Raw genomic sequence first — 18,656 nt, 5'->3', positions numbered from 1 at the left:
ATCTATGAATTTTTGAGACCCAAGCAATCTCATGTTTTTGATGTTCCTGGCATTCAAGGAGTGATCTTTCTTAATCGACTTAGGGTCGGTGTTTCAGCCATCTCAACGAGCATAAATTTAGACATGGCTTCCGCGACACTTTAGACCCTTTCTGTGGTTGCCGAACTAACTCTGTTGAAAACACTCAACACTTTCTTCTGCACTGCTCTATACATTCCCATGCAAGACAATCTTTGTTCGACAAACTTCAGACCCTAGGCATTATTTTTCATCCGCCACTTAACCCTCCTTTTTTCTGTCGGCTTTTATTATATGGGGATGAAAGTTTGACTTCAAATCTAAATAAATCTATTCTTTGTTCTGTTGTTGAATTTCTTAACGAAACTGGAAGGTTTAGCGGTGCTTTATTTTAGGCTTTTACCTTTTAACAATTGTAGCTTCCTTCTCCAAGATTTTTTCTTTATTTACTTATTTATTTATCTTTTACATAGTCTAGTACCTCTGGCGATATAACGTTAGTTCCTAGCGGGGGGAGGGACTATATTTTATGTTTAAGTAATGTTTTGTAATATATGTTCGTAGTGTATACGTGTTTTTGTTTCAATAAAGAAAAAAAAAATTTTATTCCTCATTATAGCTAGATATCCTAGAGGATTCTTTTTTTTAACTAGTGCTTAAATGAAATTTGTAAACATCAAAAGAATAGACCTGATTCGTATTCTACGCGAAAATAAAAGGCGCACAAAAATTAGTAAGTATTAGAAATATCTTTTATTACCAAAATGGTTCAGACACATTCTAATTTCGAAATAGGAGAAAATGGAGACTGTTGGCTAAAGATGTTAAAAGTCAGTCAACTTTAAGTTGCCAAGTTTATCTCTAAACGAAGATTCCCCATTTAAGGAAGTTACAGACAGTACAGACACTTACCCTGCAGTAGTAGGTTTAGGTGGGGCGGGAGTAGAGGGAGCTGTTTCTCCTCCGTCGTTCGTTGCGGACGATGGCGTCTCTGATGGTGGCGGTGGTAGCTATTAGAATTAATATTGGTTTTAAGTGAATAATTCTACTCTCTTATTTTAGAATGTTGTCATCTGGGGCACGTTAACTAAATGAAGACTTGAGAGATTCACTCTTTTACATTAAACACATATCAGCGTCTCCAATACATTAGATCTAGATATCTTCACCATAAAGGAGGCTTCATCTTTAAAGATGATTTGATCCATGGCGTTCTAAATCTAAGGTCTAGCAAACGTGTTTTGAAATCAGAATCTATAAGAGGCCTTTTTGAAGTCGCTGCATTGACATCTTTTTTATAAGCAAAAACAATGTTCAGAAAGCTAAAATTTTTAGCTTTTAGAGCTCAAAAATTAAACGTACAGGTGATTTGGAAGCGACAGCGGTTTTCGGTGTGGCTGTCAGCACTTGCTTAGAAGCGGCTGATAACGCTCCTCCTTGAACAAGTTGTGCCATTTGTGCCAAATCTAAAACAAATAATAATTTTTGACAACTTTTGAAATCGTTTTCCGCCTACTAAAACAGGAAGATGCGAGACGGGAAGACATAACTGATTCTGGAAATTGACAGTCATTTAAAGACTTTGGTAAAAACAAGGCCTCAATGGAGTAATGATTTTTAGCAAAGCTCGAAATAATTCCCCAGATTTCTTGTGAAACAAATCGTAATGAACAAAGAATGAACTAAAATCTTGGTACATGTTTTTTTTTTTTGGGGAATAACGCTTATAAAATAAATAAATCTGAGAAAAAATCAAATCCTGAATTCATGCAGCAGGTCTATAAATCAAAAACAATTAAGTTTGATTTGCGAAACAAAGTCTTGATGTCAATACCCAAGGCTACCTCCCATCGTTTCGGAACGCAATCCTTTTTATTTCGTGGAAGCTTACTTTGGAATCAAATTCCCGAAAATACTAAGCTTAAGCCTTCCATCGATTCATTTAAATCCTCACTTAATGAAATAAACCTAACAAATATTTGCCTTTGTAAAATATGTACCTAAAAATTTATAGTTTCACTTTATTATATAGTTTTATAGAAATTATCTTTCATATAATCATTTTTGTCAATAGTTTGTATAAATTAGTATTTAATTATAACTATGTAACACCAACGTTAAATAAATCGGAAAATAAAATAAAATATAAGCATATGAAGGCTCAGATTTGCAGAATTCCTAAGCATAACATGAGCATATATGTCAGCCTAAAATATTTTTCAAGTGGTCATTTTTATCTCGTTATCTGTTTAACCCTATTCAAACTAGGCTTTTAGGGGCGGTTCAGAACTAGGGGGGGGGGGGGGGGCTTTTCCTGTACCACCCCTTAACTTTTGATCTAGTGGGTCTTTTTTGATGAAATTTGGCACACAAGATCCTTGTCACGTAAGGTAACTTTTGACAAAAATTTTTTTTGATGATGTCACTCATCATGCCCAAAGTGAGCAAAAACCGAAAATTTCCTTTGTTCTTATAAATAGCTATTGTATTCTAACAAAGGCTTTAGAAAAAAGTTGTCTGAGTTTAAAATGTTTATTTTATCCTAAATATTCAATAAACTACGGTTTAAATGATATATTTGACATCAAAAATAAATTTGTATTAGAAAAGTGTCAATTTTTGTGACACCTTACTGTCAGAAATGTCATCATGCTCAAGGTGTGAAAATATTTAGGTGTCAATTTTTTTTTTTTTAAAGCTAAATAAAAGTTAGGAATTTACAGAAAATTTCACGGCAAAAGCTCTATTATTTCATGAACTATTACCAATAGTTTGACTTCCGAACAGAAAGAGCCCCCCCCTAGTACGAATAGGGTTAAAATGGTTTGGTAGAGGTCAAGTAAAAAAATAAGACATTCCACTGCTCCCGAAATCTGAGCAATGCCTGGATGCTTTAAGAACTTAAGCATACATGAGCCTGACCAAGGGGCATACACTTGCTTTTAAAAAAAAAAACATGTAAGGCTTCTATCAGGAATTGAAACTCTTACTGGAGGTCTTTTTGCCTTTTCCACCAAGTTTGCTTGACTTTTGTTGCAATGGTAATCGTTTGTTTCGAGCGCTGAAAGAAAAAACACTTCTTTGACGAGGAATCTGAAACATTGCTTGGATACAATTTTTGGCGAATCACTTGCTAAAATTGGACAACAAAACAAGTTCATCATCCTGCCCAACCCAGAGCAGCCAAACTCTTAATAAAAAATTGTGGATATATTTGTACCAGACCCAAAATAAAACATAACACATTTTTCTTTAACGATATTTCGACCTCTTACGTGTCTTTTTCAATTTTGTACTAGACCCGATATCCACAGAAATTTCAAAATTCATTGTTTTTGTTACGATAACCGTAAGATACACTCGGGTACAGTATACTAATTTTGTATGAGTTAAATGGCGAAAGACTTATTAAAGCTTTTGAAATACACTTCAATAAACATACCCTCTCATTGCGGCTTTCTCTCGCTGTTTTTCCAAAGTTGTTTTGACCAGTGTGTCTACAGTGGTTGGTATGACAACGACCACGCGTTCTTTTTTTATAGCACAGTTCAAATATATAACACGGCTACGAAATTCCTTGAGAATGGGAATCAATGTTTCGTATGCCTCCGATGCTGTAAATTTCTAAAATGGTAAAATAAAGGATTTGTTGTTTTGATGTTTATGAATATGACGTACCATCAAATTATTTAATGCTACAATCATGGTCGAAATATATTGACATTTTGGTTTATTTTAACGTTTTTCAGAATTAAAAGTTCGGGCGAGAATTGCTATTTAAGCACTTTCACTGAATATTTCGATTTTAGAGGGGTTTGGTGGCTTCTAGGCTATATTCCAAGCTATATTCGAGTAAATTTGAGCTTTTAAATCCTGACATCCTAAGGTCCGAAGTCTTAAGTCTCAGTTAAAACTCAGAGTTAAAACTCAGAGTTAAAACTAAGAGTTAAAACTCAGAGTTTAAACTCTTCTTTCCAACTGCAGTTTAAGGCGCTTAAAAATCATTTGTGGTGTTAAAAATTTCGCCGGGAAATCCCCTTTGTCTCAAATATTTTGTCCATGATTGTAGAAGCGCCATCAAATGATATTAAGTCATCATTGTATAAAGTTTCAATCGCTTTCTTTTTGTGGAAGGCCCGTAGAAATGGAACGAGGCTTTCAGGGGCATTTCCCTTCAGCTAATTTTCTAAAGTTAGTTGTGTTGAAAAATCATCAATTACTGTTTTGTTGGCCCTTCGATCATACTTCTTAATATCAAACAGCTTGTTCTATGGGACAACGCAGGCGTAAAGTATCAATCGATGACCGTGTGCTATCAATTGAAATTGAAGTTTTGAACTATCGAGGATTCCTTATTGACTGCAGAATGTATGAAAATTTTTATAACACGAACCTCAGAATCCACTTGCGGGTTTTTGATCAATTTCAGCTTGGTGTTGAAAACGGAAATCATTTTGCTTAAATGTTGACCTTGTGAATTACTATTGGCGACCTAAACAGGTGAGAAAAAGTGAAACAGTAGAGTCAAATATCTCAGACGGTCGTAAATGGTCAAAGTAGAAGTTACCCTGACAGACGAAACTTAAAAAAAACCATTAAAACCATTATGAGGCCAAAAAGTCTTTTTTACACTTTGCTGAGATGGAAGAAATTTGAACGTTGGTCAGGTTGTTTACAATGAACCATAGTCTCTGGAACTCTAACCAGGGGTCCACCTAAAGCTTATTTTATAGACTGGATGGCGCGATTAAGTGGCCTGGTAGTATACGGTAATATGCTTTTGCTTGGGCGGACTGTAAACCAGTCAGTAACAGTATGAAGCAATGTTTTTATTTGAAAATAAGGGATTGCAAATCTGTTACTGATGTTTGTTTCTCAATTTCAATTATTTTTTCAACTCCGAGTAGTTTTTTTGTTATTTGGATTTTTAACATTTTCTTTCAAAATGGCAACCTCGTCAAATGCTCCTAGTCTACTTCACCTCATCGTCATAAAATATTATCAAAAAGCAAAGTTCAGTCAGAAGAAGATTCTAGTCTACTGAAACTCTAAAATTCCAAGAAATGAAAATATAAAATGCACCTCTGCTTTGATTTTAACTTGGATGTTGGTCAGCCATCTTTTGATCTTCTCAATGAAGGTCATATCAAACAAGTGATGTTTGAACCTGAAAGGGATATGATAAAGAATATAACTCACCACAGACATAATTTCACGCATTTACATAATATTTTCTCGTAATTCAGGTATTTAAGTAATATTTTCTCGTTATTCACGCATTTACGTAATATTTTTTCGTAATTCAGACAAATTCGATTTTCGGAAACCAGGAAAGATTTCAAGCAAAACCGGGAAAACATTTTAGAAATTTACACAAGTTAGGATGAGATGACAGATTAAGTATATTGATATATAATCCACTAAAAACCGGATTTTCACGTTCACGCAAGGTTTTTCAACTCACGCATTCATTCGCCGAATTTCGAGGAACTAGAACGGCCATGTCACCACTCATTAACTTAAACCTTTGGGTTAGTTGAATAGTCGACACAGCATGTAAACACGAGATACCTTTTAACAAACGAAATATCTCAAAATGAACAAAATCTACGAGTTACAGTTCTCTTTTCATATAGCAGACATTATAGATCGTCGGTCGTTTGAATTGAAAGATTCTCAAATTACATTACTTAACCCCTTAAGATTCTAGCTTTTCTTTTTACGAAGTAGCACCGGCGAGGGTGGAGGCTCTCATTTCTGAGCAAGTTGTTTCTATTTCGTAACATTGAAAACATGTAAACCATCTAGACGTTTCAAGGCAAGAACAAACGAAATGAGGGTGTCGAACGAGTAATTATTTCGCGTACAATATATTTACTTGTACAATGGTTGTGATATTATAACTGGCACTGTAATAAAAATGCAAACTGAATTTTCGACATTTGATGAATTCGTGTTTCTTCTTTATATTTCTTTAGATATAATTTACACTTTGGTCCGTTTGAAACATACCAAAATATTCTTCCAATAAAATGAGCGTAAATCTTTGGATCGTACCAGATAAATAACAGCATTATTGCCAGCGTTGGCGAGAACAATAGAATATAAGATGACGATTATGTAATATCTTATCAACAAGATTTGAGATTGTTCGTCACCATTTGAAAGCAATCTTGCTGGAAAAAGAATACACCCCAACAAAGCAAGATTAGATGTGACATAAGAAATAGTGATAAAGGACAGTGTTTTGACTGCATATTTTTTCTTTGATAAGCTCGCTGTAATTTGAACATCAATTGTTTGTAAATTTTGACTTTTGATCAGGAAAAGCCATGAAAGTATACTCATCAAAGTCATTAGAATCATAATCGTTGAAAATATCAGCACCCACCAAGCTGTATATAAATATTTCAATTTCACATTCTTAAAATAAGATTCGTCGTCAAGGTAATTGATGACTCCATTCACCAGGCCTAAAATGAAGGCTACAAGCAAGGCCGAATAAATTGTCCGGCTGGGCATTCTCTTGAAAGGATATCGGACAGAAATGTAACGCAAAAAGGATATTATGAGGAAAACTGTACACCCCATCATATATAGCGATTGAGATATCGCTCGAATAACCATCTTTATCTTCTTGAATTCTTCAAAGTATGCGTGCAAGACAAATAAAGTGAGTGTCAGTATATCCACACAAGATAAGCATATAAATAATTTCTTTATGCGGTTCAACTTCTTTCCGCGATTTGTTTGAAGCAAGCCGATAATCTGCAGTAAATTTGATATGAAAACATAGCTGAAAACAATCCACTTGATTCGCAAATAAGTATCTTTAAAATTGCTACCAATGGTGAATTTTGTAATGGGGTAAGATGCATTGTTGTGCAACATCTTCAAAACTATCTCATCAAGCTGCTCAAATGAAATGATGTGAATAGAACAGAGATTTTGAAGAAGCCGTTTTTCAAGATACGAATAGGTTCTATAAAAATTAAAGCTTTCTACTTTCCTAACGTAAATTGCAATAATCAAAATCTTTTAATAATCTTTAAAGTCTAAATTATTAAAAAACTCATTAAGAAATTTCAAAATGAAAGCTACAGATAATTATGGTCAAGAATACTTCAAAGAGTTCACATTTATGCAAGTAAATAGATTTCTCACTTATTTCTCTGCCCTTTGCTAAAAGTGAACATCATTTGAAAACTGGCCTTTTCCCTTGAGAAAGTTTCCCAATCCCTACCAACCAAAGTTTTTGCTATCAGTTTTTTTGGAAAGTGATTTATCTACTTTTCCTTAAAAATACTTGTAATGTAGCGCTGTTGGACATTAAGGAAAGAGTTTGACACTGTAATTAGGTTACCACTTTCAACAGAATTTACAATCAAAGATGGCGGATATAGCTTAGCTTTGTCCAGGGTTTCGATAAAGGTCACCAAATCTCGTCGTCAAACGTCTGAAGCATAGATTTTTGTAAAGCCAGAAGGGCTAGATGGAATGCTTTAAGCTTTTCCAGGCAAAAAAAAGTGAATATTGTAAAAAATTTTGTTGCTATTCTTTTCTAAAATCAGCGAAGTATCTGATTGTTCAAGCGCTGAAATTCTATTATAATGTCACGTGATCTAGACAGGATTTCTTACCGAACCACGGCACACTTTTTAGCCAAAGTACTCTATCTAGCTATTTTATAAATCTGCGGACATTGTATTGTCATTGTATTGACCTCGTAGATATTGACATTTGACGCCATGTAACCCTGGTGAGCCTAAACCCCAATCTCTTTATGGTGATAATGTAGGACTTAGTAGGTGTCTCTTTGACTTCTCTAGAAGCTGGGTTAAAATCACCCAAAAATAAAACGCACGCAATTCAATAGAATATTAGAGATATGGACCTTTAAGAAAAACGCCCAGTCTGATATTGCTGAACTTTAAACAGGTTAAGGGTCAAATTAATACAGAAAATACCTAAATTTTGACAAGTAAATAGGAACAGGGTAAGAACCAAAACTCCGATATTTATTGGCCCAGCGCGCAGCGAAATGGGCCTTTAAAACACACCTGGTCGAAAAAATTTGACTTTGTCGGGACCCGTGCGCGTAATAAAAAATTAACGAGTCCAGGCTAAAGTCTCGCTTACTCCCGCGATTCAAGTACTCTCTTATTCGCATTACATTAGTAATCGAGTCATGTTCAAGCCGCTCAAAACGACTCAGACTGGCGGGCTGACATTTGGGCTTCTGCAACATGAGAAATATTCAAGATACAAGGTTTGTTATTTTTAATTATTTGGTTTTGGCTTCAATCGTTTTCCTTTGACTTTTTTTTTTATTTTGGTTTATTGTTGTACACAAGTCAACAACTGAATAAGGTCACAGAGTTCATAGAGTGTCATGATTATAAAAGAACAGTGAATTATATTTAATTTGTTTTATGTATCCATACTTTTGACAGATATTACATATCTTCATTATACCAAACCCAGTTATCTAAACTAAACGAACCAATTTTCTAATCGAACCTAATCGAACGATTAGAGTCAGATTAATTTTGGGGCCATTCAAAAAGTACGTACGCTCTGAGGGGGAGGGTGAGGGTGCCACCAAAAGCGTACGAAAGAGTACGAGGAGAAGGGGGAGGTCAGATAGAAATGCACGTACGCTTTTACATTTTTCAATATAACAAAATTTCAGCCTAATTTTAGTAAATTTTATGGTAAGATGTCCTGATTATTTCATCAAAAAAGACAAAAATAAGTTGAATGTGTTTTAATTTTTCTCGAAATCCCTTACATAATTACCTGTGACACTGATTGTCTAATTTTCAAACCCCAGCCTATCGTCGCGTATACACTCTTATCGAGATGCATAAATTTATTGTTGTCCTCGTTTTCAAACAGATTTCATTACTATAAAATTACATATTCACAATGATAATTGTGTTGTTTACACCTCATGAGACATTTTGAATTTCAAGTACTTTTCTTTTAGAGTTAATGTTTGCCTTTTGGGAATTTAAATTGGTTTAAATGTATAATTTCATAGCAATGAAATCTGTTTGAAAACGAGAACAACAATAAATTTATGCATCTCGAGAAGAGTGTATTGGGCTCTTCCAGAAAAAATTAGGAGGATGAATATTATTTTTTAAATGATCTAGCCCTGGACATTTCGATTTTTTACCCACCGGACACATGTTTTACCCCTGGACAAGCATCAAATCGACCCCCTGGACACATAAATTTGCCCATGGACATTGCAAATTCACCCCATGGACATGACCGTTTTTGAAGATTTTCTTGATACCTCTGGAAAATATATCTTCCACCCCCTACGAACGGGTTTTTTCTGGAAAAGCCCATTGGCAGCCGCCCACACTAAAGCTCTGAAGGAGCGGGCCAATTTACCACCGGAGACCTTTAGTAGTCGTCCATTGGTGTGCCGCCTCACCAGTCAGGCTCAGCAGCCCCTAATTTTGCTTGAATTTCTAGCTTACGGAAATATCGCTTGAATCCGACTGGATAAATCTAGCATGAAAATCCGTGCTAGTTCCCAGTCTTTGGCCATAAAGATTTCCCACTTTCAACGAAACGCTATACCTTATTACGCCAACCACGAAAAAATAACGCCAATAAGGTAAGTGTAGGTCTTCGGCCGCCGCACATTAAAGTTTTGAAGGTCTTCGGTCGCTAGTGTAGGTCTTCGGCCGTTGACAGAAAAAAATTTCTTTATATTTCTTTAGATATAATTTACACTTTGGTCCGTTTGAAACATACCAAAATATTCTTCCAATAAAATGAGCGTAAATCTTTGGATCGTACCAGATAAATAACAGCATTATTGCCAGCGTTGGCGAGAACAATAGAATATAAGATGACGATTATGTAATATCTTATCAACAAGATTTGAGATTGTTCGTCACCATTTGAAAGCAATCTTGCTGGAAAAAGAGTACACCCCAACAAAGCAAGATTAGATGTGACATAAGAAATAGTGATAAAGGACAGTGTTTTGACTGCATATTTTTTCTTTGATAAGCTCGCTGTAATTTGAACATCAATTGTTTGTAAATTTTGACTTTTGATCAGGAAAAGCCATGAAAGTATACTCATCAAAGTCATTAGAATCATAATCGTTGAAAATATCAGCACCCACCAAGCTGTATATAAATATTTCAATTTCACATTCTTAAAATAAGATTCGTCGTCAAGGTAATTGATGACTCCATTCGCCAAGCCTAAAATGAAGGCTACAAGCAAGGCCGAATAAATTGTCCGGCTGGGCATTCTCTTGAAAGGATATCGGACAGAAATGTAACGCAAAAAGGATATTATGAGGAAAACTGTACACCCCATCATATATAGCGATTGAGATATCGCTCGAATAACCATCTTTATCTTCTTGAATTCTTCAAAGTATGCGTGCAAGACAAATAAAGTGAGTGTCAGTATATCCACACAAGATAAGCATATAAATAATTTCTTTATGCGGTTCAACTTCTTTCCGCGATTTGTTTGAAGCAAGCCGATAATCAGCAGTAAATTTGATATGAAAACATAGCTGAAAACAACCCACTTGATTCGCAAATAAGTATCTTTAAAATTCCTACCAATGGTGAATTTTGTAATGGGAAAAGATGCATTGTTGTGCAACATCTTCAAAACTCAAATCTCATCAAGCTGCTCAAATGAAATGATGTGAATAGAACAGAGATTTTGAAGAAGCCGTAGGTCTTCGGCCGTTGACAGAAAAAAATTTGCGGTGTTGAACACAATCGAACCTCATTCGAACGCAATCGAATCACAATCGAATCCGAAAATTGGGGTAATATTCGATTGAGATTCGATTGCGTTCGACAATCGAATTTCAACCGTTCGATTGCGTTCGATCTGGTTCGATCGTCGATCCCGTTCGATTTGAGATCGTCTGGCAATTAGAAGCAAACGTTTATCATTTTTTAATATTTGTATATGTTTTTATAAATAAATAAGTCTTTACCAACTACCTTATCGGCCAAAACTTAGTCAGACTTTATTTAATTCGGCCTTAATTATGAGTCGGCCCTAATCTTAGTCACCTCGTCAAAATTTAGTCACTTAGAAACTGAACAACGAGGTCAACACCAACACCAAAACCCGTGATTCCATCAAAAATGACCTCAAAACCTTTCTGGCAGGAAAACTACAAGTAACGAAGAAAAACACAAGGAGTTTTTCCGGACACCCTGTACTTGAGAACACTAATTTATTTTAATCGCGGCAAACAGAACGAGCCTTTCAATAAAGCCGTGGCACTTAAAGGGTTAAAACTCAAGTCAAAATTTTAAGTCATAAAAATATTCGATGTTAGGATTTTCATTTGTACCTATAAAAGATAATTTTGAGTTGAAACAAGATAGCGAAATATATTTGTGATTTTTTAATTTGTTTTTTTTTAATCGTTTAATCAAAGTCGATAAGGAAAAGAAACCATAACGTCTACTAAAGTCTGTCTCGAAAGAGTTTTTTTACAAATTTCTACTCAGTAGTAACACAATAAAACATAGAAGCAGAAAATAAAATTTTCTTACGACGTTCTCGCGACGTCGACAACGTCACATCAACGTTACTTAAGCTCTAGTTTAGACGGCCAACTTTCTGACCTGCCTATTTTAATCGTTTGAGTAGGCAGAAAGTGGGCAAAATATTGATAGTTAAAATATTTGCTTGAAAAATATTGAAAGAAGACGTTGCATTGACGTCAAAAGAGGGCAATACATTGACTTTAATCAGCAAACTATCAGACCACTTTAATTCACAATTAGAATGGGCAGGGCGAAAAGTGGGCCGTCTAAACTAAGAGCTAAGTGACGTGAAACCGTTAAACAACGTTGAATCAACGTTTCTGTGTGTTTCTGTTTCTGCGGGATGGCCTAGAATATCACAAAGATAAAGGAAAAAAATTAGTTGGTTCAGAAAATAAGAAGAAACATGATCAAATTTCTCTTTGAAGTCCAAGTAGTCCTTACAGTAATCTATGGCATTATTTTCATGTTGGGTACAATGGGAAATGTGGCAGTTATCGTTCATTACACTCGAAAGATCATCAAGGAAAGGAACAGATCAAATTTGACAAAATATTTGATCGTCAATTTAGCGGTTGCCGATTTCATTGCGTCGTTCACTGTACCAATTGGTATGATTCAAGATATATGGTCCTTATACAATTGGCATTTAGGGGAAGTTTCGTGCAAATTGATAACACCTTTATACATAATTTCATTGGGTTGTTCTATTTGGACCATGTTGGCCATTGCTTTAGCTCGTTACAGGTAAGCAAACATATAAGTGAGTCTGAGGCGACCCGAAGGTTCCTCTTTCGACAGCAATCCACCTCAAGGTAGGGGGGGGCACTCTGTCTCCCTGGACAGCTCCATTTACCCTTGATCCTTCTCTTTAATTCTGAGCATTAAGAGGCATCAAGTACCATTTTGGAAATGTTTGGTATGATCTAGCAAGGGATCGAATCCAGGACCTTGCGTATTGTAGCCGAATGCTCTACCTTTGCACTACGGTTCGCTAAGTGAAGAGGAATTTTTTTCTTAATCAAATCTGCGGATTTTCAAGTTTTGTTGTCGGGATTGTAAAAGTGAGATTTGTTTTCTAGAGCCATTAGTTATCCTTTCAAGAGCACCAAACCATCGAAAACTATCATCTTATCCACCATCAGTGGTACGTGGGTCTTCACAATCCTCGCTTCGTTTCCATATGCTTATACTTTGCGGTTTGACGCAAAGGCTTACTATCAATGCACATCATACTGGAGCGAGAAACCTTACTTTAAATATTTCCTAATTTTCTACATTGTTACCATTTTCGTGCCGACGTTAACTATCGCATACTTCTTTACGTGCTGTTACATCAAAATCAAAGAAAATACAATGAGGTTGAAGTCCCTAGGTGACCCGAAAATCCAGAAACAACGCTTAAATCGAGACAGGCGAAGAAACAGACTTTTCATCGCGATTGTTGGAGTTTTCACATTGTTGATAACTCCTTACTGGCTTTTCTACTTGGTTTATACATATATTAATGCGTACCGTTCTGATTTGATGGGAGACCCGATTATTTATTTTGGTTCAAACTACGGATTATTCACGTTAGCAACCTTTAACTCAGTTGTTAACCCCTTTATTTACGCCAAAATCCGAAGATAATTGATTGAAACTATATAATAATTATTGAGTTAATCGCACGATGAGTTATTTTTTCTCATTTGGCGCCCCTTCAAAGAGAGCAATTAATCGTTAATCACACTCTTCAATGACAGGCCAATGTTTATAAAACTGATTTTAATGTTTTTGCTTACATTTTTATTATCGAAAGTTTTAATTGCATTCGAAATTAATTTTGTGAGAAAGAGAATTTTTAAGCAACAATAAAATAAAAACATAGAGAAGAGAACAATCAACAATGACACTTTAATCTGACCTTAAATTGTTTCTGGTGGAGGGGGGGGGTGGTAATTTCAAAAGCGTACGTACGCGAAGGAGGGGGTGGTAAATTCTCACAGATTTTAAGCGTACATACTTTTAGAATGGTCCCTTTACTAATCGAACTTTTCAGATTTTTGTAAAACTGTGACAGTTCGATCAAGTTTGAGAGGGTTCGATGGAAGATGACGCTTGATTAAGTTTAATTAAGTTTGATTATGTCAATGGAATTAAATGTTACGTTTATACCGTAACGATGATATTCAGAATTCAATGCAGCCATGTTTTCATTATTCATTATTTTATGGAGATAATTTCTAAACTTAGCAAAGCGCCACGCGATCCGAAAAATTATCTCTGTAAGATTGACTCTCTATAGTGTTACAGAGGGTTAAAAATCGGGCCCTTCTGCATCAGAAAAACACTGGCCATTATCGGGCTGTTTGTTTTGATTTTGAAAGCGGCAAAAAAGTGAAATAATGGAAACTTTTCGATTAAATTACAAATAATGACAACTTGATGCGGTAGGTTTCGAGGCATGCAGGAGGCTTACGGTAAACATAACATTAAATTCCATCGGCCTTAGTTTGAAATAACCCGTTGCCAACTAATCGAACATAACATCTAGCAAAAATTACAAGAGTTCGATTAGTAAAATTAATAGAACTCTAATCGTTCGATTAGGTTCCGTTAATTGGCCCAGCGCGCAGTGGAATGGGCCTTTAAAATACAACTAGTCGAAAAAATTTGACTTTGTGGAGGCCTACGCGCGCAAGTATCAATTAACGAGTCCAGGCTAAGAATTGATCTTAGTATTACGCGCATGCGTAAGAAAAAACCACATATAATTAATACCTCTGAGTAATATGGTCAAATCTTTCTATTTTAAGCAATAAGAAATACTTATCTCCAAAAAATTAAAGTAATCAATTCTTTATTGCTCGCCCGACTGGAGTTGTCCCATATATAGAAAAGATTTCTTCATGTAAATTAAGTTGTATAGCGACTCTGCAATGAAAAAATATGTTGACACCCGGGGGGGGGGGTACTACCCTTGTCGACCAACGGGGGTGCTCCGCTGAGGTTCGAAAAATGGACCCTACGTGGGACTCAAAATTTGCGAAAAAAGTAACCCTGAATGGGACTGAAATTCCAAAATGTTCTCAAATTTTCTACTTTTTCCCCAAATTATCTAAAAATAGACACCCTATGAGGGACTGATTTTTATATTTTGGTGTTTTTGCGACCCTACCTGGGACTCGTGGAGGTTAAAAAAGGTACCCTGACCAGCGGAGCATCCCCGTAACCCATTTTGCCCTAGTATCCCCCCCCCCCCGGGGTTGACACTACTAAGACTGATGGGCCTTTACGCCGCTTAGGCTTTCTTGTTTCTATTGAACAATGAAGAACGATATATGTCTTGTGACGATTTAGAATTCAAAATGGGGTTAAATATAGTTGGATTTGCTGACCTCTACAAAACTACCAGTGGTGTATCAGTCTAAGGAGCACGAATCCGTTATTGGATGCCAACAGCCTACACAGGAAAAAATTTTCGATTTCCAAGGTTGGAAATTTCAAGTTTTCTTAGTTGGAAAAAAGATAAAATCCAATGGAAAATCGAACCTGAAAATGTGGGACATTCTCCAAGGTTGAAAATTTTGCATTTTCCATGGCTTGGAATTTTCGTAAATCCAGGTTGAAAAAAGCCCATATCCAAATTTAGCAAGGTTGGAATTTTCGTAAATCCAGGTTGAAAAAAGCCAAAATCCAAATTTAACAAGGTTGGAATTTTTTAAAATTCAGTTGGAAAAAAGCCAAAATCCAAGCTTAAACAAGGTTGGAATTTTTTAAAATTCAGTTGGAAAAAAGCCAAAATCCAAGCTTAAACAAGGTTGGAATTTTTTAAAATTCAGTTGGAAAAAAGCCAAAATCCAAGCTTAAACAAGGTTGTAATTTTTTACAATACAGTTGGAAAAAAGCCAAAATCCAAGCTTAAACAAGGTTGGAATTTTTTAAAATTCAGTTGGAAAAAAGCCAAAATCCAAGCTTAAACAAGGTTGGAATTTTTTAAAATTCAGTTGGAAAAAAGCCAAAATCCAAGCTTAAACAAGGTTGGAAATTTCAAGTTTTCTTAGTTGGAAAAAAGATAAAATCCAATGGAAAATCCAACCTGAAAATGTGGGACATTCTCCAAGGTTGAAAATTTTGCATTTTCCATGGCTTGGAATTTTCGTAAATCCAGGTTGAAAAAAGCCAAAATCCAAATTTAGCAAGGTTGGAATTTTCGTAAATCCAGGTTGAAAAAAGCCAAAATCCAAATTTAACAAGGTTGGAATTTTTTAAAATTCAGTTGGAAAAAAGCCAAAATCCAAACTTAAACAAGGTTGGAATTATTTAAAATTCAGTTGGAAAAAAGCCAAAATCCAAGCTTAAACAAGGTTAGAATTTTCAAAAATCGAGGTTGAAAAAAGCCCAAATCCAAATTTAACAAGGTTGGAATTTTCGTAAATCCAGGTTGAAAAAAGCCAAAATCGAAATTTAACAAGGTTGGAATTTTTTAAAATTCAGGTTGAAAAAAGCCAAAATCCAAAAAGTGATGGCAGAGATGTAGAAAAGCGATCTTAAACAAGGTTTTTGTTTTTGTGAACAGTCACTCGCTAGCCTAGGCTCGATGGCTCCCGGTCAATCTCTCGTTATTGTTCGCACAGATACGTGGTTGATCTTAGATCACTCACACAGCTCAGCAGGGCGCTATTTGAAACTATGACACAAGTACCCTATGTGCTTCACTGTGCGAACTCACTGCGATTGACCGAGGCCGCTCCGAAGAGACGCCTCACCTGACGGAAACTTACAGCTTGACTGCTCACATTATAGTCTAATATCTAGGTTAGCTATACATCAAAACAGTTTTGAGCGAAAAATCGTGGTTTTCCAAAGGACATGCGCAGAAAATGGTTAGAAAAACGTAATTTCCACATGGATTTTTAACGTTTTCCAAACTGTTTGGAATAACACAAATTTCCAACCCAAAAAGTCTAGTTTTCCAATCGAAAGAGTTTCAATTTCAAAAATGTATTTTCCACATGGATTTTTAACGTTTCCCAAACTGTTTGGAGAAACACAAATTTCCAACCCAAAAAGACTAGTTTTCCAATCGAAAGAGTTTCAATTTCACAAAAATGTAATTTCCACATGGATTTTTAACGTTTTCCAACCTGTTTGGAGAAACACAAATTTCCAACCCAAAAAGTCTAATTTTCCAAGAAAGGGTCTCATTCAAAAAAAAATGTAATTTCCACATGGATTTTTAACGTTTTCCAAACCGTTTGGGAGAAACACAAATTTCCAACCCAAAAAGTCTAATTTTCCAAGAAAGGGTCTCATTCAAAAAAAAATGTAATTTCCACATGGATTTTTAACGTTTTCCAAACTGTTTGGGAGAAACACAAATTTCAGACCCAAAAAGTCTTTTCAACCTGAGGTATCAAATTTACAAAAATATGTATTTTCACATCGATTTTTGACCTTTTTTTCTCAATTCCAAAACTGTTTGGAAAATAAAAATTTCCCACCCAAAAAGTCATGTTTTCCAACCAGCCTTGGAAAATTGTCATTTCTACATGGGTTTTTTTCACTTGATTTTTCAAGGGCATTGGTTTATTCTACAAAACCTATGGGTAATTTACGTTTTCCAAATCAGATTAAAGTAATCGCTCAAATTTCCAACCTTCAATTATAAAACCAAAATTTCCACCCAAAAATATTGAATTTCCAACCTTGGGAATCGAAAATTTTTTCCTGTGCTAGGTTACATAAAGGCCATCATGTACATGTCAATTATATCAGACATTGGCATGGAAACTAAACGGTGAACGAAGAAAATTGAAACTTCAAATACTTTTTGTATATAATTTTTAAGAGCATTTTATAGTTCACTTTCTTTTTTCGCTGATCCCAAGTCTTCTATTTCTCTTTTCGTTGATCCTGCATTCAGCTTCAGCTTTTGCTTGAAGCACACCGAGAATTTCTTCCAGTAAAATACATGCAAATCTTTAGACCGTGCTAGATAAATAACAGCATTGTTTCCAGTGTTAAGGAGAACAATAGAATAAAAAATACCAACGATATAACCCAGGATATTTTGTACTTTTTCGTTGTCACTGAAGATGATTTTGGATTGAAGGAGAATACATCCAAGCAATGAGAGATTACACGTAACATAAGAAACAGTGATGAAGGAAAGTGTTTTGACTGCATATTTTTTCTTTGACAAACTTGCTGAAATTTGTACATCAATTGTTTGTAAATTTTGATTTTTGATCAGGAAAAGCCACGAAAGTATACTCATCAAAGTCATTAGAATCATTTCTGTGGAAAATATCAGAAACCACCACACAAGGAAAACATAACGCGCCTCCTTCCTAAGATAAGAATCATCGTCCAAGTAATTTAAGACCCCGTTCACCAAACCCAAGACGAGGGATGTAAACAAAGTCATATGAACCTCTCGGTTTGAAATTCTTTTGAATGGAAATCGAATGGAGATATAACGAAGAATGAATATTGCCAGGAAAATCGTGCATCCCATCAAATAAAAAATTTGCGCTATTGCTCCTACTGTTATCCTTACGATCTTGTATCCTTCAAGATAAGTATGTAAGAGAAATAGGAGACTTGTTAGTATATCCACACAAGACAAATATATAAATAATTTCTTTATTCGGTTCAACTTCTTCCCACAACTGGTTTTGAGTAAGCCGATAATCAGCAATAAATTTGACACGAAATTGTAGCTGAATATAAGCCATTTGATTCGTAATGTTAAATTATTATAATCTATACCAGGTGATTTGGTTTGAGAAGAGTTAGTACCATTGACGTGTAGAATAGATGTTTGATTGAAGAATCTCATTTTTTGATGTTTAAAACTGTAATATAAAATCAATGAAAATAAAGAACGTTTTCAAGTGAACGAAATCGAACGCCATAACAAAAACGAGGCCAAGCAAGAGAAAGATTTATATTTGTTTTTTAGATCCTTCAATATACATAGAGTTTCATGAAAAAGCTATACGAAGGGAATATTTACTAAATTAGAGGTTTTGTTGAACAATAAATGCACCGTAAAATCTAAATCTTACTTTACGAAAAAACAAACCACTT

At 35.2% G+C, this 18,656-nt stretch overlaps 1 protein-coding gene across 1 annotated transcript in view; it reads right to left on the bottom strand.

The window, feature by feature from the left end:
• The window catches only part of LOC136810065 (coiled-coil domain-containing protein 180-like), a 46,689-nt gene that overhangs the window by 8,863 nt on the left and 19,170 nt on the right, over positions 1-18,656 (bottom strand). Inside the window, exons 19-24 of the mRNA XM_067066638.1 lie at positions 5,101-5,185; positions 4,412-4,510; positions 3,461-3,642; positions 3,009-3,079; positions 1,381-1,484; positions 931-1,028 (exon numbers count right to left, since the gene is read on the bottom strand). Of these exons, the coding sequence (XP_066922739.1) occupies positions 931-1,028; positions 1,381-1,484; positions 3,009-3,079; positions 3,461-3,642; positions 4,412-4,510; positions 5,101-5,185 (639 nt within the window). The remainder of the gene's footprint in view (positions 1-930; positions 1,029-1,380; positions 1,485-3,008; positions 3,080-3,460; positions 3,643-4,411; positions 4,511-5,100; positions 5,186-18,656) is intronic.

The sequence above is a fragment of the Clytia hemisphaerica genome, unplaced genomic scaffold, assembly GCF_902728285.1.
Source record: "Clytia hemisphaerica strain Z4C2 unplaced genomic scaffold, Clytia hemisphaerica genome assembly, whole genome shotgun sequence".
NCBI lineage: Eukaryota > Metazoa > Cnidaria > Hydrozoa > Leptothecata > Clytiidae > Clytia > Clytia hemisphaerica.
This window is presented reverse-complemented; position numbering and strand designations above follow the sequence as displayed.